At 33.4% G+C, this 22,506-nt stretch overlaps 2 protein-coding genes and 1 long non-coding RNA gene across 14 annotated transcripts; 2 read left to right on the top strand and 1 right to left on the bottom strand.

Annotated features, from left to right (window-relative positions):
* Positions 1-2,172: 2,172 nt before the first annotated feature.
* On the top strand, positions 2,173-4,392 carry LOC100120870 (juvenile hormone acid O-methyltransferase). Its single transcript, XM_001604413.4, has 5 exons — positions 2,173-2,542; positions 2,796-2,967; positions 3,166-3,298; positions 3,380-3,527; positions 3,596-4,392. The coding sequence occupies exons 1-5, from the start codon at positions 2,356-2,358 to the stop codon at positions 3,790-3,792; spliced, it is 837 nt and encodes a 278-aa protein (XP_001604463.1). The 5' UTR covers positions 2,173-2,355; the 3' UTR covers positions 3,793-4,392.
* A 17-nt stretch (positions 4,393-4,409) lies between these two features.
* LOC100120894 (1-phosphatidylinositol 4,5-bisphosphate phosphodiesterase classes I and II) lies at positions 4,410-22,506 on the bottom strand. 12 transcript variants are annotated; one of them, XM_031924949.2, is made up of 20 exons: positions 22,212-22,503; positions 21,296-21,494; positions 20,953-21,230; positions 20,301-20,447; positions 19,178-19,449; positions 18,526-19,028; positions 18,293-18,413; positions 17,975-18,170; positions 17,550-17,901; positions 17,312-17,476; positions 17,027-17,236; positions 16,585-16,904; positions 16,103-16,423; positions 15,601-15,657; positions 15,046-15,247; positions 14,849-14,979; positions 14,603-14,709; positions 14,192-14,507; positions 13,890-14,081; positions 4,410-13,784 (listed from the first exon to the last, which is right to left on the bottom strand). In XM_031924949.2, exons 3-20 carry the CDS (start codon positions 21,049-21,051, stop codon positions 13,659-13,661), a joined length of 3,837 nt encoding a protein of 1,278 aa, XP_031780809.1. In that variant the 5' UTR covers positions 21,052-21,230; positions 21,296-21,494; positions 22,212-22,503; the 3' UTR covers positions 4,410-13,658. The 12 variants fall into 12 exon arrangements, with proteins under 12 accessions (XP_031780809.1, XP_016837747.1, XP_032452829.1 ...); XM_016982258.3 differs by lacking the exon at positions 21,296-21,494 and having other exon boundaries at positions 14,849-14,964; positions 22,212-22,506; XM_032596938.1 differs by lacking the exon at positions 21,296-21,494 and having other exon boundaries at positions 14,849-14,964; positions 22,247-22,506.
* On the top strand, positions 16,091-19,603 carry LOC116738507. Its single transcript, XR_004344604.1, has 3 exons — positions 16,091-16,482; positions 16,560-16,844; positions 19,243-19,603. It is a non-coding gene; the product is annotated as an uncharacterized LOC116738507 (long non-coding RNA).

The following is a 22,506-nucleotide window of genomic DNA, read 5'->3' as shown; positions in this document are numbered from 1 at the left end:
TGATAAGATTAAGAGGTTTTCATTATACAATGTACGAAACACTCCAAAAATGTGCTTTATTCCGACTATTATATGCATTATGTTACATTTTTTAAAATCGTACACATAAAAATAGTATGCTTTAAATTTTATAGGACAGAGGATTATAACCAAGCTCATACGTTCAATTGTCTTACTGTAATTTCATCTTCAGTTTTTAAAATATATAAGAATTACAAGCATTGAATATCATATTGGAATAAACGGGTATTTGCTTAGGATTAGGATACCGCGAGTTTTCTACAAAATTGTGTATAGAGTGTGCGGATGCATACGCAAATAAGATGACATCCGAGAGCAAATATATGCGACCGAGAGATAAGACTGACCTTCCTCGTACTATAAGGGATGCAGGGCGAAGCATGAACTTGAATCCAGTAAAATGAGATTTTACCCATAAACCTCCTCGATTATTAATAAAAAGATGAATTAATTAGCTCGAACATTATTTAAAAAATATGATCGTGTGCTGTTTAAACAATTTCAATAATCGAATTTCATTTGTCAGTATACAAGAGTATCAAATAAAGTTTATGATATTTTCATTGAGAAAAGGAATTAAGAAAAAATGTTAATATTTAGTAGAATATAAACCTTTGGGTTGCTACTCATGTACACGGAATGATCCATGTAGGCCCAGCGTAGGGCCTTCAAAAACGCGTTGCATCCGTAACCTTGAACTGCAGAATTTCGGACTGCACCTATATCGATCCGAGAGCTGCATGCGGCTGGAAACAGGCTGCCCGGTGCAACGATTTTTTTGCGCCCTTTTACTCATCGGCTGAATCATAGGTCAGTTCCAATAAGCTGCGGAGAAGAAGCATATTTCACTGCTGCAGTATAAACCGACGGCAAACCCTGCACTAAAACTGGTTCGACGACTTTTCGGTCCTACGCGGTGCTGTAGTTGTATTGTAATGCAAGGGAAGAAAAAAATGAGCGATCAGGTGGCCATACAGATCTGCTCGTACGCATAAACAGGAATTCCCAAAACAAGTGTCACGTCTTACATTTCGCTAAAATTCACGTCTTTCTCTCGTAACGATGAGTCGATCGCTGTGTTTATACGAAAGTCTGATTACACAGGGAAAATATATTTTTTTTTTTATTAAAAACAAGCTATAACATTTGGTTTTAGTTGTTTCTCCTGCTATCTTATATCGATATATGCGCGCTTTTCGTAGATTGAAAATGAGTGAGATTCATTTGATTCAACTTTTTTGAAAAATAATCAGTAATATATTGACCTATCAAAAATACTTTGTAAAAGACTTTATCGATTTGTGTGACGTCATTTGCGTGACTGATCGGTTTCAATAACTTTAAGATATACGCTCTTAGAAAGAGCATAGTTTCAATGTTTCATTAGCCTTTATTACATAAAGACATTGGTTTTACTATCAAATGTATCGTTTCTATCATCAATATACTACGTATAAATAAACGCTAGCACTGAACTTTGTACTGTTTAATTTTCAAATTAACAATCCAAGAATTCTATTTACTTTTAGGATAAAGCGACAAATTCTATGAGTCTAAAGCTAGTTTGATCAGAATCGTATGTGTCATTAGTAATTCCAATGTTTACATTCAAATGTGGCTTGAGTCACCATGTTTTGGGTATAGTATCCACTGTTTTCATAAAGTATATTTGACCAGTATGGTGTATGAATATCTCAGTTAATGTTTCTTTAATCTCTTGATTTGAACTTAAATTTTGAAACTAACATTATATTCATAAAGTTAGTTAATCTTTATCATTTCTCGAATCTTATTTCCCATTGACCTTAAAGCTACGACTGCCCTTCAAACGATGAGTCTTTATAACTAACTAGTAGCCAAGTAAATCGTGTAAAAATGAATATGATTCAAAATACCAACAAGAATAAAAATCATGAATGATTACGAAAATCAATTGAACAATTTTTTACACGATTATCACTAGATACTACATACCCTTCTCTATTCTCCCCATTCATTACAAGGTGAGATACATATATACTAGTAACACGAATGGGAGGAAGGGGAAAGAAGAAGCCGAGTGTGAACTATATCTTAGAAAACGCAAAGAGAGACAGAGGGACGGAGAAAAAGAGAGGTGGAAGGCAAGAGACTCGGCGGAACGAACGTATATAAAAATGTAACGCGCCGAGTGAAACGAGCAGTCAACAGCCGGGCTTTGATTTCAGAGTTCAGTTATTAAAAACGCTGGTTAATTCTACAAATAAAAAATAAAAGAAATTGTTTAATCATCAGGCACTCTTTACCGTTTGGCAGTTCTTTCGAAGAATTACGTGTTAATTGTTAATTAGCAAGATGGATCTAGTTGGTGAATATATCGAGGCACACGATATGCAAACTCAAGACGCACTAGACGTGATCGAAGAGTTTAGCGACGAAATCGCTAAGATGCACGGTCAATGCATCGACATCGGATGTGGTCCAGGATCAGTTACTCGACGACTGTTGTTGCCAAAACTACCAACCAGCACCAGCGTCGTTGGTAAGTCTTACGGCTATGCTTGCGGCATGGAAATTCTTTCGAGAAATTTCTACGTTTTTAAACGCCAGATAGAAAAAGAAACGTTATACAATAATGTATCGTAGTTTTTTTAGAATATACTTCCGATTATTAAATGTGATCATGAATATGTTTTGATTACCGTAATATGGTGGACAAACTCTTTCAGAAATATAAGCGAACTTTATTATTATTAACGTATTTACAACCAATTTATCTAGTTATCGTATTCTAGGCGGCGATGTATCAAAAAAAATGATCGACTTCGCACGAACGACTCATGCTGACGAAAAGCGGCTTTCTTTCACTGAGCTTGACATATCTGCTGAAAAACTTCCGCCGCATCTCATTGGCGCATTTGACAATGCAGTATCGTTCTACTGTCTTCACTGGTGCCCAGATGCTAGGTAACGAGCAAAATAATTTTATACGTTGAAATAAGTGACTAAAATCCCTAAAGAGGAATATTCGCGATTGGACAAATAAATTAACTAACCCAACGAAAAAACTAAGCGCGGTTGATCTTATCCGTGTATTTATGAAAAAATAGGCTGAATTTACTTCTGTTCCACTAACATTAAATTTTGAATAACTTTTACTTTTAGAAAATCCTTCGAAAACATTTATCAACTGTTACGTCCAGGAGGAAAAGGTTTAGTATTATTCATAGCAAAAAATAATGGTTTCGATTCTTATTTAAAATTGCACGACTATCCCGAATACAAGTCTTACATGAAGGTAATCAAAAATAAGTAACCAATCAAATTTTTTATCTATAGATGTAATTTCTGAATTTGTAATAAAATTTTATATTGGCAGGATGTTTCTAACTTTATTCCTTATTTCAATAATCGAGACAATCCCAGAGCAAAATTAAAGAAAATCATAGAAGAGTCTGGATTTGAAGTTCTACACTGCAGTTATCGAGAAAAAACTTTTATTTTCGAAAGTATAGACATCCTAAAAAGTAAGTAGTATGCATAAAAATATTTTCTTTTATAGAATAAATTAAAAAATTTTATATTTGATCGACAGAGCATGTAGTAGCTGTAAATCCATTTATCGCACGGATGCCAGAAGACATGCAAGAAAAATATACGAATGATCTTATGCGAGAAATAGTAAAACTAAAAATTACTTTCGTGAAAGCAGAAAATGGATCAACGAAACAGTACAAAGTATTAGATAGATACAATGTACTAATAGCATATTTTAAAAAGCCAGCAGTATGATTATGATTATTGTATTAAAATCATTTGATATGTAGCCTTTCAATTGTTATGACATCATTTTAAGTATTTTAGACGTAATTTATAGATTAAATAATATTGTAAGGACTTTAAGAATTGTAAATAATTATAAATGTAAGTTACGCAAAAAATTACTGCAGTAGTTGGTTGCTTAAAACGTTGAATGATCTATTTTCATAAATAAAATTCATTTTGAATTTACCTTATAGTTTAATGCTAAATGAAAAATAGTAATTATGCTTTTGTATAGTTCTAAAGAATTGTTAGAAAATATATAGTAAATTATAAGTGTTAGACCTATCAATCTTCTTCTGTAATTTTCATATTTATAAGTATAAGAAGAATAAGATTGTTGAATCATTTTCGTTATTTCGTATACTTATTGAAAAAAATAATAATAAAAATAAAATATTAACATCTTATTCTGGACCGCATACTCCTAATTTGATCATAAACTAATTATAAGCGAATTTTTATGATTCAATTTATAAATAAAATAGCACTCGCGACAAATTATACTATATTTTACATCGTGGTATATACTTTACAGACAAAATAAAAAAATAATTTATAAACGATAAACAATCTCATAATATTTCAAGTTATTTAAGATTAACATGGATTTTTACTTTATTATCTAATCTCCTTGATCTTACATTGCGGTACAACCACTTACAGTATGCCATTATTTTACGAATTTCCATTGTAATCACGGACCACTTTTTACATTCAGCAGGTAACAATTGATTCGCTAAAATCTATATCCTAAAAATACACACAGGGTATTACAATGTCTTAATTATTTCACGTAGGGTTTCATCGGGTGATTCACTTTTTCCATTCCATTTCCAGTTTTTTTTTAACATCGATTACATTTTCGCACGAACAGCATCGAGCGCTTATAATTATATTTCGCGGAAAATTCAACAAAGTCAATGGAAAATATTTTCTTTCGTTTACCAACACATAATTTTACAATAAGTGTAACAAGGTTTTACAAAATGCTTAGTTTCAATACAAGAAAGTCACGTCCATCCTCATAAAGTTTAAAAGAAATTTAGCTTCTCTTCACATCTATCAGTTTTGTTGAACGAATAAGAAATGGTTTCGGACATAACATACAGCAATTTTATTTCCACTTCCACGATTGTAAATTAATTAATTTTGTGTGTATTAACTGCCTTCATTGCCATATTTCTATTAACTTTTCTAAATACAATTCTGCTAATATTCTTCGTAATATATTTGGAACCGGACAATTGATATTTACAGTATATTCTGATACATTTTTTTTCAAGTTTACACGCAAGTTGTATGATTATACACGCACCTCTTCTATAATAATGTTGTGTATATAATAGGGCTCATTCCTGTTTTTTATTGTGTACATCTGTTTTACCAACTATTCAAATCAAGACGTAATTTATATTGTACCCTCTTGTTAAATCGAAGTTGAAGATCTTACTTGTATCGTTATCAAGTATCATCGGTCTAGAAATAAACGCGCTCCCAAAACTAATGCAAAATAGTGTTTTGTCAGCCCTTATCTATACCAATTTTACGCGTGCAATGAATGCATTCAAAGATAAAAAATGTTGAGATAGTCAAATCTAATAAATTCTAAAATTAACTTTAGTAATGATATATTTACATATACACTAATTAATTGACATTAAACTCTTTGTTGGCTCAACTTCAAGAAAAGCAATGAAAGTCGTAATAAAAGATTTTTGTGTTTTTTTTCGTTCAAAGTTCAAGGCAGCAAATTTTTGTTAAAAGCCAACTAAATAAGCAAGGGGGGAACATACAGTCTGCTGTGGCAACATTTTAACATTTTCTTAAACCCAAAAATCGGCACTAACTCAGTGCAGTTCAAGGACTATATGACTTTTAACACAATATTTGATGATCACAAGTGTTTACACCATAATAATAATAACAATAACAAAAAGAGAGGGCGATATCTTCACAATTATAACTACAGATAAGTTCTCCATAAGAATACGTAAACTTGCTAATAGATTATTACACTTATGTTATCTATGTCTTCAATTGTCTGATCTTAATTTTACATTAAAAGCAACATCGAACATCAAAGACAGTTTGTTTGCTATAAAAGAACAGGACCATTTTTGTATACCGCGCGAAATAGAATAACATTCAATGGATGATCATCGAGGGCAAGGCACAAGTGAGTCAGAAAAGGGGTCTTTAGATAAAGTGGACATTTTTATTTGTATTCTTTTTTTTAAGCCTTTGTATTCTTTGTTTATTGATGCCTACGTGTTGAAACTTTCAAACAGTCTTCCCTGTGACCTTTATTCGTATTTTATTTTATTTTCCTATTTGCTTCTATATATTTCACCTCATAATATCTATTTAAATTGCATCGATTGCTAAACACATTCATAATCCAATAACCATTAATCTCTTTGAATTGGCTTATAATATTTTTGTATACCCTTAACATGAAGCTTTTTTGATAAGTCTTTGGATTTTGCGGTCATTATGTAAAAACCATTAACATTACTAACAATTGAACATGCGGTCTAAGAAAAGAACTTTTACAAATTTAATGCAGGTATATACCTCGTAATTTTTATAAATCAATTACAACTTTTACAGCGATATAAATATTATCGTCGCTCCTTACAAAGACTAGCACAGTTCACAATTTCCAGCAAAATTATAGCAAAACTTGCGCACTTGGCGCGAAGACTAGCAGAACCCAAAATGCCAAAACGAGACTTAGACTCAATTTCTTTTATTAAGAATTTTGAAAATTTTTAACAATCTTTTAATTCCTTTTTTTGTTATTCCCTTTTTCATTTTTTAGATAAATTTAGACCGTTAAAAACATAATATTCCGATTGCTAGAAAATGTTAACTTATAAAACGGAGGGATTTGGAAATGCGCTAAGTTCCGTTTGAGCATTCTGAGTTGTCATTTTATTAGTCACGGGCAGTTGAGTTGTGCTAGTCGTGGAAAATGCGCAACTTGTGGTATTCCTTGCAAAAAATATTGACTTGTGCTTGGCTTAGCGTGCGAGTTTTGAGCTGTGCTATATTCTTCGTAAAAAATTTAAACTATCCTAGTTTTCGAAGAGACAGACGTTAAAATGTTAATTATTATACTTGATAAATTTCATTGGGCATCTCGCGATGCATAAAAGTGGCCAGGTCATTTACATTTGAAGAAGATATCTTGATATCAGTTTGACACAAACTTTTTGTAGTTTAAAAATAATTTTCAAAAATATCCTCATTTTATATACAACGAATCAATCATTGTGATTTATTAAAAACAGTCCATTAAATAGAATATGATCATCGACATTCTTTATGGTCATCAACGTGTCGCACTTGTTACAAAAGATTGAGTAAAGTGAAAGCATGATTGTATTTTACTAAAACGTGCTTTAATTACAAATCGACATTTTTTTAGCAAAAAAAAAAAAAATCTGTAAGACATACATATTTACAGATTCATATATCATCAAAACAATTTCAGAAAGAAGTGAATTCACGGCTAAGCCCATACACAATGTTTAAATAACGCCGAAATACCTTGAGGGGGAGTCAGAAATTAGATTAATCTGTATATCTGTCTATGTACGCGCGCGAAATGAATCGCAATATTATTACATACAAGTCAAGAGATCTAACAGTAAAGTTTAGCATAAAAAGTAGAGGTAAATTAAAACTTATGTAATGGACTCTAAGATACGCAAGTGCGACAGAATTATTACAGACTGAAAGGCGCGTGCATTATATAGAAAGGTTGTTCGTGTCTCTCATATATAAATTTATGTGTGTTTTGATTTATTCATTTGAATTATATTATTTATAAATACTTTCATAGTAAAATGGCGCATTACTGCACTCAGAAAAAAATTTTAAATTTTCCTTCGAAAAAATCCAATCAAATTCATAATCGTACAGTTCAAGATATAGTACTATAAAAGTTATGATTATTATTGCATAAAAATCAATTACAATGAAATATTTGAAAATATTTATAGAAATTCTTAACAGAATATGGGTATAAAACAAGCAAAGTATATCTTGGCTTTTTAATTTTTCCAAGTGCAGTAAAAAGTAACAGAATAGTGGTATTCCCAGAGATAGAAGAAATAATGTCACCGTTTACTCACGGCTTGTCATTATTCAATAAATATATGTATTATATTTGTATGCTATATACCTAAATAGATAGGGAATATATGTATATTACAGTAAGCTTTACATAGAATATTTGTAATTTTTAAGTACTTTGACAATTTTACGTAAGCGTGCTTCTTTTACTTTTTCAATAAGAATAACGCGTTTCATATTATAGCATACAATAATAATGTGGAAGATTTGTCTCGAAAAGCGTGTACCTTGATTATATACGCGGGGTTCATATATTTAACGAATATACCGACAAAGTTTCCCATAATATCAGCATTACTATACGGAGATTTTTTACCTCAAAAATGTGTTTATTTATATATGCGTATTTGTGTATGCGAGTACGTTATTGAAAAATCGACAAAATGGCTAGCTGTATATGCTGATGCTATATTGATATATTATACATCCATAAGTATTGAATGCATCGTTAATAAAACGTATAAGGAAATTCCTTAATTGCATTATAAAGCTAACAAGTTTACAAATAAGCAACATTCCTTATGTTTGTTAAAGAATATTGTATTTAAGGATATTTTTTAATTGTGCAAACTGAATTATTGTTGACAGGGAAGCAATAAGGAAAGCAAAAAACTATCAATGCTATAAGAGGCAAAACATGCTTATTTTCATTTTAGTTTATCTTTGTGCTTTTTACACCTTAGGAAAAAGCAGAATCACAATTATTATTTGCATATAGTTGAACACAACTTAGAATAATAATTATTGTTGTATAGTTATAATTTTCGCCGAACACGACGTCGGAACTTTGGAGGTAATTATAAAAATTGAATGATATAAAATATAAAAATCAAATATTAATAATAATAACAATCGTTTTACAACAAGTGAATGCAGAAGGTATATTTTCAAAAGGAGCTACAGTAAATATTTCTTTTTTATGAAATTGCACAAGTAGCCATTAATATAAGATAACCAAATTAAAATTAAACTCCTTTTGAGAAATAGTAAAAATTATACCATTTATAAAATTATCTAGTACAAGATAGCGAACAAACCTAATATTACATTTGAAATCCCATATTTTCTATATGGTTTCCATAATCAATAAATACTATTTTTTAGCAATTTATGCCGCCTTAAAAAGAAGGTATTTTACAAACTTCTGTTTACAATCATCAATAGAAATAAAACAATAAGAGATTCAAAAAAACAAGAATGTATAACAAAGTAAATATTAAAGCAACGCTTTGAAAAAAACATCTGCATGAACACTAACATTACGTGTTACACCGAAATATTACATACGTGGCATATATGATTACGCAAGGAAGACTATAATAGGCGCCTTTAAAAAGCTAAATTCAAAGTCAGAAAGGTGCAACGTTTTGATAGTCTTATACGATTCGCGTTACTTTTGTAATATAATGGAACAAAAGCCAATAAAAGCACGTCTAACTACCGTTATTTTAATCCGACACCAAGTATCTGCAATGCTTACGTGATAAGAATTACTTACAATTTATACACGAGAGTACATAGTATTTTTTACACTTAAGAACATTTTTCTATACCTTGAAATGAAATCTGTCATCAATAACAATAATAATAATACTCCTGAATCTCAGATTTATTTCATATACATTTGGTTCAAGTATATCACTTTATATTCTTAGTTACAATTAATGAATATCCGCAAGCATAGCAAATATCTGTTTTTTGTAATGTCTAATATTATGTGATAACATTGTAAACATAAATATAATTTCAATAAGTGCAAAATCGGACGCTAAGATATATCTGTAAAAACCATAAATTCGATTAAGTTCATTTTCTTTTTACTCTGTTTATGAAACGAACTATAAGAGGTTACTTTTTAATGCAATAACAAGGACACTATAAATAATCGGCCAGGTCTACGTATATGATTTTAGTAGCTCTATTAATCTGAATCATCAATAGGTGAATTTCCAATATGTCTGATTTACTGTTTCTTTTCACAATATATTTGTATTAGGCAAAATTATAACTTTTTCATAAAATTTCAATATTTGCTCAGAAAATTATATATACTAATGAAACGACATATATATCCATTATAACGCAAAAATTGTATCTTCCGCAAATAAAATAGTTGAAAGTTATCGTTAAATATCGAAACGTTTCATGCTTTCTGTTGCAATTACAAAATCGAAGGTTGGAATACCAAAACCATTGCTTAGCCGGAATCATCCGAAAAAAATCTACGTGTATGTTTCCATCTAATCAAACAAATTATAACTAAAAAAATGCACGGGTCGAAGTTGCTTCTCGAAAAATTTTCTTAATATTACAAATATGCTTAAACTACGTATACAACCAATAAAGTTATGCGACAATAAATTAATTCTATTCAAAAAATTAATAAATCATCTTCAATGTATTTATTCTATCAAAAGGACTAGTATCTTGACTTATTGCACTGTCAAACAGCACATTAATACGCAAAGTGAAGCAGCAGTAACAATTTCGAAATTACTTCACGACGCAAGCAAATATTGCAACGCTAAAATCTACAGAATGATTCTAAAATGCTAATTCGAGATCAGCTACTTCGAACCGCCGTATAATATGTCTGACAACACTTTCACTCTAACGCGCCAGAATGCACGTATATATACAATATTAAACGCCGACAAATCAATTTATACGGTTAGCCCTATCATAATGAACCTTACATACGAGAGATTACAATAAACACGAATATTATTATCATCTATATTCTTATATACGTTTAATAACATCAACAGCAACAACACATAATAGTTCAACGCGGAATATAATATTTATATAATTTAATAATATCTTCATCACTATATTTTATTTACATGGATTTAAATACCAGAGAGAGAGAAGGAACCGCAGCTATGAGGTAACCAAATATTGAACCTTTGGATTACGTATGCAAGTCCATTTGCAACTGGAAGAACCGAAATATTTTTTCTCTTCCTGGCATTTCACACATTGTATTTTCCAAATTTTTACACGCTCTCAAATCTCCAAGCAACGCCTTGAAACAACCGACATAACAAACGAATAAGTGAACAATACTTGCGAGAAAATATTATTTAGTCTTGAGAGACCATTAAAAACTCACATATCAAAAATAAGAAAAAACTCGCTGGAGATTCTAATGGCTTTCTTATAGCATTATTGAATACCGGCAGATACGAGAGCGTGATGAGTTTAATCTCCTTGACTGATATCATTCAGTTGACTTTAAACTAGAAATTCTACCGAATGTCGCTTGAAAGCGCGCATGTCACATCAAATATACACATGGTACTTTTTCATATATAAAATCTCGTATTTTTATTTCGCTTCGATCATGAACTGTATATAACTATAGAAGACTTTCTCAATAAAAAGTAAAGTTGGTAGCGGAGGAAGTTCACAAATTCCAGCATGTTCATTACGGACCACACTTTCTAACTAACTTAAAAATAGATAAAAAAATTCTATAATTTTTATGCGAAAGATGTGCATGTGACTCAATTTATAAAAAGTAATTTAGGAACAAGTATAGTTGCGTATTTTAAATTGATAACTGTCATATGCAGTGATTCATATCACCCTTTTAATATGAACATAGGTGATGTAACAACAGATGAACACAAGATAAGTCAAAGACAAAATTATTGCATACATTTCATTTTCATAAAAATATAATTGACATGTAGTGGACTGATGGATAAAATATTAATTTATTACGAATGAAAGGTTTCATGCGCGTAAAATAAACCATATAATTTTGTTAATCACCAAACATGACAGTTTTACATTTAAATTACTTTTTATCATATTTTCTTACATAAAGTAAATATCAATAGTATATAAATTTGTGCAACGTTAATGCGATTCAATTAACAAATTATGCATTAAAAAATCAATATGATTTGTATTTCTTATAATTATATAAAAGAACGGTACAAAAAATAATTTACTGATTTCAATATAACGTGTAAAACTTTAAAGTCTAATAAGTTAATAATTGAGTTTACGAGCTGCCTTAAATAAATATCAGAATCATCCCGACCATTTACAACCGTTCGTTTATCTCCCTCTCGCCAACCGACTTAGTTTAGACTTTTACACAGCGATCCTATGATTGCTTTGAGATCCATTAATATCACAACGCGTCGCGTCTGTATAAACTGCACAATATTGATGGTAGCATTCATGTCACACTATTAAACATTAAATGGCGTGTTTTAAATCGCGTCGTCACTAGGATGATGAGCTTAACTGGCGTTGTATTTTTCTTTTTTTTAATGTTTATAATCGCGACGACGAAACTTGAAATTCTAGTGCTGCTTTTATCATTATATTTTTAGGACTATTGTGTAATTTTTTGTATTAATTATTATTATCATCTCCATTATTCTTATTGTTTATATTTATAGCTTATGCAGGTTATATAGAGGTGTGAATTATACATACGTACGTCGTATGATTAATAATAACGAGGAAAATGTTACAGTCGTCTAAACCTTTGCGTACGTAACATTATTGATTGTCTTCTCGAAAAAAGTGGCCAGTTTCGACCTATTTATTTACCGTGTTCGCTCAACTTCTCGGAATTTTGTTTAAATTATTTATTATTATTATTTTTTTAATGAATATCAAAAGTTTTTTTATCTTTTTATGATAAAAAAAAAATATTTTGGAAGAATTACGTTGCGGAAATTTGAGGCGCACTATTTTCTTTATTCCTTATTTTGAACCTTGACGATGATAATTCAATTTACAAATTTACAGATGGCCGATTATTTTTCATTCTTTTTCAAATAGTACAGCATACTTTCTTTAGGAAAATGTATCCATACTCTCTAAAGTATCTGAAAACTAGGACAAAAGGTTGTTTGCGCATGTGACGCGGCGCGTTTTTACCCAAACTTTGAAAAACCCCAATTCTCCGCTAGGCCAGTGAGATTCTACTCGGGCCATTTTTATATACTTCCCGAATATTTTTATTTTTTTTCCATTATCAAGAAAACTTGCACGCAATATTTATCAATGTTAGCTGAGTGGGAATATAACGCCTTATGTATATAACAACAAGGTTAATAGTTACACTTTAAAAAGATTACGCTTATTTAGAATCACATGCCCATAGTGTGAATATATTTAGTGTTCTTTCTCACTTCTCATTCTTGTTCGCTCTTTCTTTGAGTCTCACTTCCTCGCGCTTCCTATCGTATCCAAACAAATTCGCCTTCGTCTTAGAAAGTTTGCGCTTATTTATCCTTACTTAATACTGTGACTGCAAGTCAGTTTCTAAAAAGTGGTGTTGTATGCGTACACGAGCTCATATAGCCCTTATCTTTGTGTACCACTTCTATGACTCGTGAAGATGTAAACGCGATGACAAACATTTTGTCTATTTATCAAGTAACTTTGGGATATTCCTAGAAATTCACCCAGTCGAATAACAATTTCAATGGGGAATCGGAATGTTGATTATACTAAAAATGCAGCTTTTTCCCGTCGGCCGCTGCGACACAAATTTCTTCTGTGATATCGCTCTTCAGCTCCATGAGCTTCTTGAAAGAGGTCACCTTTCACAGCGGTATTTATTCCATTATTTTCACACGGACTCTCACCGTTTAATAAATTTTTCATTGACGTCTGTTGCGTTGGAAACATCTTAACCAACGATAACGTCCAGCCTCCTGCTAGTAAGTATTTTCACTAGCCGATTCAGGAATACCCGGACCAGCTTCCGTCGGCGACAATTCCAACTCGCTACTTTCAAATTTACTGTAACGACTGTCATACTCTGCTTGAAGAGCTGCTCTGACCTGTTAAAGTCAAAATATATAAGAAAATCATAATTTACGAAAACTTAAATCTTTATACATGTTTTCAAGAATTTTTATAAAATAATAATAAAAATAGCAAATTACCCTTGCTTTTTCTTCTTCGAATTTGTGCCTTACATCTTCATGCTGCTTTTCTAATTCCATCCTTTTCTTCTCATACATTTTAGTCAGCCTTGTACATTCGTTAACCCCTTTTTCGACAGTTGACTTGGCCACTTCCCTCTTCATACGGTCAAATTCAGCTTTATCTTTATGAACCTTTGCCAATTGTTTAACCTTTTCAAAAAAAAAATGAAAATATTGTATTAATAAAATAATATCGCTAAAATTTGTATAAGAATGAAATAAATTAAAATCATTAAGGAACTAATGATGTATAAACAAACCTCGTCATGTCTCATCGACTGTAGCTTTCTCTTAACGTCAGCAGTTTCACGTTCGTACAGGACCTGAAGTGTTTTCATCTGACTAGACTGAGATGATTTCATGACCTTATCCACCGTAGTAAACATACTCTCATGGTACTTCTCTTGTAATTCTCGCTCTTGTAAGACGTGTTCTTTGCAAACGGCAAGCAAGCGTTCACTCTGGCTTCTTGGGAGTCCTTTCGGTGGTCCATCATTGCCCTCACGATTGTCTGCTTCGGCAGATTCTGTTGCTTCGGATCTTGCCAAGTTACTAAGGCCTACTTCACTTGTGAAGCTAAAAATAGTAATTTTAGTTAAACTTGATTCTTTTATATAAATATAAAATGTACTGTTTAAATATTAAAACTTTAATAATTAGATTTTACGAACATATTTTTGCTGGACAGACGTTTCACTAATTTGTTGCTCACATAGAATTTAGATTTTTGTTTCTCACCATCAACAGATCCCTTTGCACTTTGCACCCGAGCTTTCTCCTATAAATTAATTTGATTCATCAATTCAATCAAAATGAAAGAATGCACGAACGCTTTTCATTAATAACTTATCCTAGCCGTCATTTTGAAAATCGTAAGTATGTATCGTAAGAAAATGTAGGCAAGATAAAATCACTACCTTCTCCTGTTTTTTCCTTAATGAATCTAATTTCTTTTCCAGCTCTATTTTCTTCTCTTTTACTAATTTATTTTCCATCAGCTTGTCCAGTGACTCGGCAACTATTTCTTCAGAGCCTATGGAGAAGGAACCTTAAAAAATAGTTTTACTATGTATCACCGTATCCATTATCTCGACTTCAACAACAAAATACTCACTCGAACTTGCATTGAGTGGACTTTTGTTGGAGGAGGCATCAGCAGGATTGACCATCAGCGACGCCACTCCATCCTCGAGCTCTTGGGATTCGGAGGCATTTATTGCGCTTATTGACGGCCTTGAATGTGGACTTCCTGTACTTGGCACTAATCCTGGCAATTCCCCGATCGATTGTACCCTCTTCGATTTGCCAGCTTCGTCCTGATGAAAGAGAGCCAATTTAGTGGAAGAAAAGATACTTGTTACCTCGCGTCTCTCGGTGGGATATTTCATTGAAAACAAATCGCAATTAATTTTTTTGTTTCACAAACTTTGTTGGGTACATAACATTTCGTCATTGTCGAAAATAAGAAATAAAAAATATATAGATGAAGTATAAAATAAATACTTTCAAAAAATTTGATCAGTTTAAATAAGATAAGCCTTTTTGCAAAAAAAAATATATAATGATTAGAAATAAGCATAAAACTCTACCTCTCAAGAAAAACGATTATCATTTTATTGTTTTCAATGAAATTTTCCAACTGGAGATCGCGAATCATTTAAGAACTCACGGCTGGCTTAGAGGAACTTGGTCCACTGCCACCTTTTTCCTTAACCTTTTCGTTAATCTATAAACAGTTAGTCAGAGTGTCAGTATGTTATGGGAGAAGTAAAGAATAATAAGGAACTATTATATTGTATAGGATTAGTAAAAATGAGCTTTATAAGTAATTTCTTTCGCAACTACTTTAAAGATATGTAAAACTACTTTAAACAACCTATTCTAAAAAAAATCAAAGCCTAAAAAGACTTGTAATCTGCTCTTTCAAAACATTTATTTGATTTTCTTCATGTTGGGAGTGCGCTTCGTCGATCAATATACGTATATTAAGCCAACAACAGACGTCTGGAATCGCTCAAAAACTGTTGATCTTACAAATCTCAACAAAAGTTTTCCAAGAAGCAAAGTTATTTTTTACTAAATACTTTCATTGGCGGAAAGGCGGAAATGGAACGTCGAGTCGTGCATTAGCAGACTTGTCTTTCAGTCGGACGCAAAATAAACAAACGCACCTCGGCGTCGCCTTCAGGCGGCTCTTCCAAGTCATCCGTGAGTGCGGCCAGCTGTTTCTCCCTTTTCTCGATGGCGCTTTGATATTTAATGGGATTTGCGAGAGCCTCAGCAAAATCGCTCAACCCGTCTGGTACGTAGTCCTTGACGATAACATGTAAAAAGAGGCTGGCCAATGGAAGTGGCTGTCCACACTCAGTACGCAAGGCAACATGACGATAACCCGGACACAGACCTACAACTGGTAAAACTCGGTGGCCGATCATTTTTCCTGATTCCTCGTAAGCTGCTATCCGAATGGAGGCTAACTCTGGTAGAACTACCTATATTGGGACAAAAAAAACAAGTTTTTTGTTAGCAAATTTTTCAAAATGAAATGCAGGTATTTTTCGAAAACGATATTACAAAGCGTTATAATTTACATTTATAAAAAATAGAATCAAAAATGTTTAAATTTAGGTGAAGAGACTAAGAATTAACCTACCTTTTTGAAAACAAAAGGTTCCTCGTCATATACTGGATTAATACCGTTATTTGGAACTATTTTCGTTCTGAACTTCTTTCTGACAGTATCAGCTGGAAGACCATACATATCAACTTCCACATATGTTCCTACTCTTTTATCTGTTAAAAATTGAGCTGATATCACATGAATATGAACCATCCCAGCAATAATGCCATCCACTGTTGATTCTGCAAAAGGATCTAATCGCCGATCCTTTCGGCGCATAAATTCAGGTTTTAGTAGGTATCCGCAACGTTTATTGTACTCAAAAATACCCAAATTTAGTTGCATAGCAAGATCTGAAATAACATTATTGATTCTTAAACATGCAAAATTGTCTCCGTAAAAATATTAGAAATTATACAGTCACAATACTCTAGTAAATACACTTTGACTGTAGAACAAACTGAAAATTAGTTACCTAGAGTTTGATAGTTTAGAGCAACAAGTTGACAGCCCGCATTCCAGAAGACTTGAGGCATAAAGTTGCTCGAGTCGAAACGTGTGCCTGATGGATAAACGCGCGACAGTTGATTTTTATTATAATTGACAAATTCCAGTGGTCGCTCCTTAAGTAAAGTTGTAGCCTGCTTTTCATCAAAAGATGACATTTCATACTTTCGGTTCTTTCCTGAAAAAAAAATTATATTTAGTAGATATAATTTATTAGGTAAAAAGAATTTTCCGATATGCAAGAATAACTTACTTTCTGCAGATTCAAAACTACTAAAGTGAACGGGTTGAACGTAATTAACGAGTGCTGAAATTTCAGCTCCAGCTTCTGTTTCTTTGGCAGCAGGCTCCTTATCAGAAGGTGGAGCAACTTCTAAATTAGACTCATCTTCTTCAGTGCTAGATTCATCTTCGTCATCTATAATAAAACAGGAATGAATACCAACCAAGTTTAAACCTACTTTAAATATAATTGAGTAAAACATTTTTACCATCATCATCTTGTGTACTATCCTTACTACCCTGTCTCTGTTGCAGCATAGGTGGGTGAACTTCCCCATTACCTATCTGAGGTTCTCCATTTGCATTACCTGCTGCCACTCTATCGGCTACTTCAGCTTGGGGTATGATATCAGGGGGAGGGCCATTTTCTCCTTTGGTTGATTGGCTTTCACTGCCATTTTCTTCTGTAGGTTCTGTGCCTTCTTCTATATTTTCAATTTGGATTTGCTGCTTCTTTTGATGCTTTTTATGATGGTGATGATGATGATGTTTTTTCTTGTTTTTTATAATTATTTTTCTTTTTAATAACGATGGCGGTGGTAATTCTTGACCAGGTTCCAACTTAAAGTTAAAATCAAATTAATTTAAAAATTTTATCTTGTACTGATATAAGAAGTTGAATGTGATTATTTACTTTGTGAGATTCAAGAGGTGCATCGAGAAGCATTTCTCCAAAGTACTCTCTACAGTACTGAGCAATTTTGGCTTGCTGTCTCGGATTACAATGATTTTCAAAGCTAAGTATCACAGGATACTCCGATGTCTTAAAGGCACTCTCAGCTATCGCTTCAATCACGTCCCGAGCCGAAATTTCAGGTACAAAGGTATACCTGTTAAAAAAATATTGGTGAACAATAAGTGTCGATATCAAAACATTGATTATAGAATATATTCTAGAAAAAAATGATACGATGTTAGAACATTTTTCAAAATTGTAATTAAATATATTTACCCGTGAACTATAATAGGTTCATCAAATTTGCCATTCCAGAAGTCAAGTTCAACACATCGACAGCCAGCAAGCAAACATTGTCGGTATATTTCTACAGAACTCTTACCAGTTAGTTGATGGCCTAAAAAATGTATGATAACATGTTATGCATATTTAAAACTTCAATAATTCACCATTCAATGGCCAAAGATAACTGAATCTTATAATTTATCATTACATTGTAGTAAACTCACCTGTAAGATACGTATTATGACTAGAGTTAATAAAATAGTGAGCAAGCGGCTGATCCATATCATCAGACAATTCAAACTTGGATACAGCAACAATAGGATTATCTTCACTCATAAGATATCGAAGAAAACCATCAAAACTTAACTGTCCTTTTTGAGCATTGTGTTTATTTGGTTCATACTGGTTAATGATTTCCATGGCTCTTGCAGAGTTGGCATAAGGATATAATATCTCGTTCAGACGTGGATCTCTTTGAGTTTGGTTCAAAAACTCTACAAATTGTGGAACAGACATTAATTTTCTTTTTGGATTACCAACTATTTCTTCAAAAACTTTTTCGACATCGGAACGCTGTGTTAGAGATTTGTAGAAGTTGAAAAAGTCTTCAAATTGAAACTTTTGTAGAGAAATGGAATCATTTTTTCCTGATGCATAGCCAGAGATATCTAAAGCTTTCTCAACACGCTTTTTATCTTCTTTGTTTTGTGTAAACATTTTTATTATACTAGAAATAAAACAAGTGAATTAAATAATTAATACCCTTATCAAATGTGTAAACTTAATTAATCAAGTTGTATTTAGTGAATTTGAAAAGTTATAAAAGCAACATACATGCATTAAATATTTAAAAGATTTTTGTGTTATTTTACTCACTTTTTGACAGGTATATTTCCAAATTTATCAGCTGATAATGTAAGCTTTGTATGCGCTTTTTGCAGAAACATAATTGTGCTAGTATTAAGCTGAGTGAGATTATAAGCCAAGTGAAGAATCTGATCGGTCCAATGTCGCGCAATCTCCGCGCGTGTTGTGCAGAAGTTAATGAAAGTCATGTTCACAAAGTCTGAACCATGGCAGATCGTAACAGTCTTGTCTTCTAAAGAATCTTGAGAGCCCATTGTGACAAAAGATTTTAATTTTGGATCCTGTAAATTTACTTTTGTTATTTTTCCTTTGACGCATTAGCTGATTATTACAAATAGCCAAAAATAAGCAAAGCCAGTTATTTGTTAATAAAGAAAAATTAAAAAAAAAATTATGTTTTTCTATACTATGATAAATTACACAAAATAATCCTGATTTATTTATAAACCATGTATTTTTACTTCTTTTAATTTTAATTCTTCTAAAAGGTTTGGAATCAACAGTTTAACTATTTATTTCAAACAAAATAAAAAAATAAAGCATTCTAGCTCTAGCATAGTTCAAGATTTTTCATTTTCCATTCTTCAAAATTAAAATGTATTTGACATAATACAAATTATAATAATTTCTAACAGTTGTTCAATTCTAGCAATACTGCTACTTTGAACTTTATGAGTTAAATTAAATAAACTGACATCTTGTTGAAGAGTTAATCTAATTTTAGAACATACATTCCTTTCTTCTGCACTTAATTTTGATTTGAAATTGAATAACAAAGTTTCTTAACTCTGTTAGACTTTCAAAGATTAAGATGCTTATGCCTTGAAAATCTAGGCTAAAGAAAATGTATAGTGTTTCATAATAATAGTAAGAAAATTAAACGAATGTACATATAATACAGTATAATGTGACTGAAGCTCTATTTATAATTTAACCAATAATTATGCTACAGCATTATGCATCGCTAGTATTCATGCAGAGATGCAATGATTTATGGATTCATGAAGAACTATTATGATACATGTGATAAAACAATCTGGATTATAAGCATGCACTATTGGATTGAACTACTCAGAAAGATGTACAAGTTTTATTAAGAACCCAAGCTCCCACTTTCAATTATCATATTCACCTTGGGTATCTTAGCAAATTTTCCGGTTCTTGTGTCACGAATCATAGCTATATCGAGCATATCCATTTCGTTGTGCTGATCTATCCAGTGCAGGTAAAAACCATGTTTGTCCACTTTCAACGTGACCGGTGTTGCTACCCCGGAATCCTACATTCGAGCAAAGAATAGGAAAGCGCTTACCTCAAAAACTTTTACAATTGTGTGTATATTTGTCAACAGGGATTATTCTATAACTCATCTATTCAAAGTTTATCAATGATTCTAAATAGAAATCATCTTATGCACTTATTAATACAAGTACATCTAGAGGTTCTGCTTTTATTATTTTTATAACCTAGTGTTTATATTACAGTGTGTAATATGAAAAGAAGAATGTACAGCCAAAGTTGATGACTCTTAAATTTCCTATTTGAAATACATGCTTCGACAGAAAACAAACACAGTGCTCAACTTGCTGTACATAATTCTCTAGATCTTACACAAACTTGACTAGAGTAACTAAGTGATATTCTTATCTGAAACTTTTCAATGAACTCATTGATCCATACACATTGTCATATCTCTGTAAACTAGTGTTTTTATACAGCGTGTATCCTAATAACTTGTCTCAAAACAGCTGTGCAAATTAATTGTCATTCCCAGACAGTCTCACCTCGTCCCACTTGACAAACTTCTCGCCATCCTGCAGCTGCTGTGATATTTCCACAGGCCTGGTCTGGACGGCATTTTCCGCTGACTTGGTGCCTGCCATTGCTCCGGAGGATTCTATTGGCACGCGGTGGAAAATCCAGAAGCATGAAGTTCACTAGTTGTCGATGGGGAGTCAGTTGCCTGCCCAAGTCCTAGATGAATCCCAGCTTGCCCAGTTGCAGCTCCTTGGCTGCTGGGAAGCAAGCACTGGACTCTTCCTCGCAGAACATGGACCGAACTCTAAAAAGCAGCACACTTTGCAATATCCCAAAGCAGCCAAACAACTTGGAGCACAAGATGAATACTCGAAATTTATGGATTTGAAATCTCTCTCTCTTTTTCTCTTTCTTATCGGTGCACTCTACTCTCCCAATTGTTTATCCCCAACAGTGATTCGTCTCGAGCCAGCATCAGCCAGAGAGATATATTCCAAAAGCCGTAAATCTCGAGAGTTTATCCCCAGCATCCCCGTGGGTGCGTGCAGAGCCAAGTATATAAAGCCGTCTAAAATAAAACGTAAGAGTGTAGGTATGTAATATATGTACGAGAGAGAGAGAGAGAGAGAGAGAGAGAGAGAGAGAGAGAGAGAGAGAGAGAAAGAGCCAGCAGTGGCAGCAGCAGTAGCCAGGCACGATTATAATTCGCGAGCTAGAGCCCTGGCGCGCGTAAATCAGCCTCTCCTGAGGGAGCGTTAAATGGACGATCAGGTGCTGCAGGTCAGTCGCAACAACGGAGCACTGACGTGACGTCCACTCCCTCCTGCTCCAAAATGATGGCAAAACCGGACGGAACCAGCCTCGCGCACGCACTGTCTCCCGGGAAAAAAAGCACGACCTGGTAATCAGGTGTTGCTTCCTTCTCTCTCCTTCGCTCACGTCGCTCGTTCAGCCGCAGCTTCTCCTGTCCCCCGCGCGCACTGTCAGACTATATTACTTATAGCGAGGGACACCGCTGCTGATGGCTGGACGGTGTTTTTCTCTCGCGCGCAGAGACACAGCCGTCACTGTGCGCGAATATATAGGTATACATATATACACAGACGATCTGCGCGCGCGAGCTCCTCCCCGAAAAAAAAAACACAGAGTCGCCGCAGGTGCGGGTGTATCCGCGATCGAACGGCTGCTGCTGCTGCGCGAGACTGATACAAGCTGCACGTAGGTATATAAGAAGGAAGGCGACACCACTGCTGCTATATCGCGTGTCTTGTGTGTTATGCCATACGTGTAATATACGAGACGGGTATACGTTATAAGTACACTCTGGTCCACAGCGCCCGTGTTGTTTTTTTCCTTTCCCGCTTCCGTGAACACCAGGAGGCGCGACGACGGCCGCCGCTGCTACTGCCGTGCCTACGTCGAGACCAGTAGACCACTGCGAGGCGCGAGCTCTCCCGTTTCGCAGCTCGGCGCAGTCTTCTGCTGTCGCCGCCGCCGCCGCCGATGTATATAGATATACGTGGAGCGTGTTATAGGACAATGTACGTGAGGCGCGAGTCCGACGCGTGCGCGCAGGGACG

The sequence above is a fragment of the Nasonia vitripennis genome, chromosome 2 (genome assembly GCF_009193385.2).
Source record: "Nasonia vitripennis strain AsymCx chromosome 2, Nvit_psr_1.1, whole genome shotgun sequence".
NCBI classification, from domain to species: domain Eukaryota; kingdom Metazoa; phylum Arthropoda; class Insecta; order Hymenoptera; family Pteromalidae; genus Nasonia; species Nasonia vitripennis.
Note: the sequence above shows the minus strand (reverse complement) of the source record. Positions and strands in the feature narration are given on the sequence as shown.

What these genes read in the sequence shown, in the direction of transcription:
- LOC100120894 (XM_031924948.2), bottom strand. Translation starts at nt 21,051, where the DNA reads ATGGCAGGCACCAAGTCAGCGGAAAATGCCGTCCAGACCAGGCCTGTG. An exon ending in TAGTTTTGAATCTGCAGAAA is followed by an intron (nt 17,237 to 17,311) that starts GTAAGTTATTCT and finishes TTTTTTTTTCAG; the next exon opens with GAAAGAACCGAAAGTATGAA. An exon ending in TCGAAGAAGAAAAAGCAAGG is followed by an intron (nt 13,785 to 13,889) that starts GTAATTTGCTAT and finishes TGACTTTAACAG; the next exon opens with GTCAGAGCAGCTCTTCAAGC.
- LOC100120870 (XM_001604413.4), top strand. Translation starts at nt 2,356, where the DNA reads ATGGATCTAGTTGGTGAATATATCGAGGCACACGATATGCAAACTCAA. An exon ending in CACTGGTGCCCAGATGCTAG is followed by an intron (nt 2,968 to 3,165) that starts GTAACGAGCAAA and finishes TTTTACTTTTAG; the next exon opens with AAAATCCTTCGAAAACATTT. An exon ending in AATACAAGTCTTACATGAAG is followed by an intron (nt 3,299 to 3,379) that starts GTAATCAAAAAT and finishes TTATATTGGCAG; the next exon opens with GATGTTTCTAACTTTATTCC.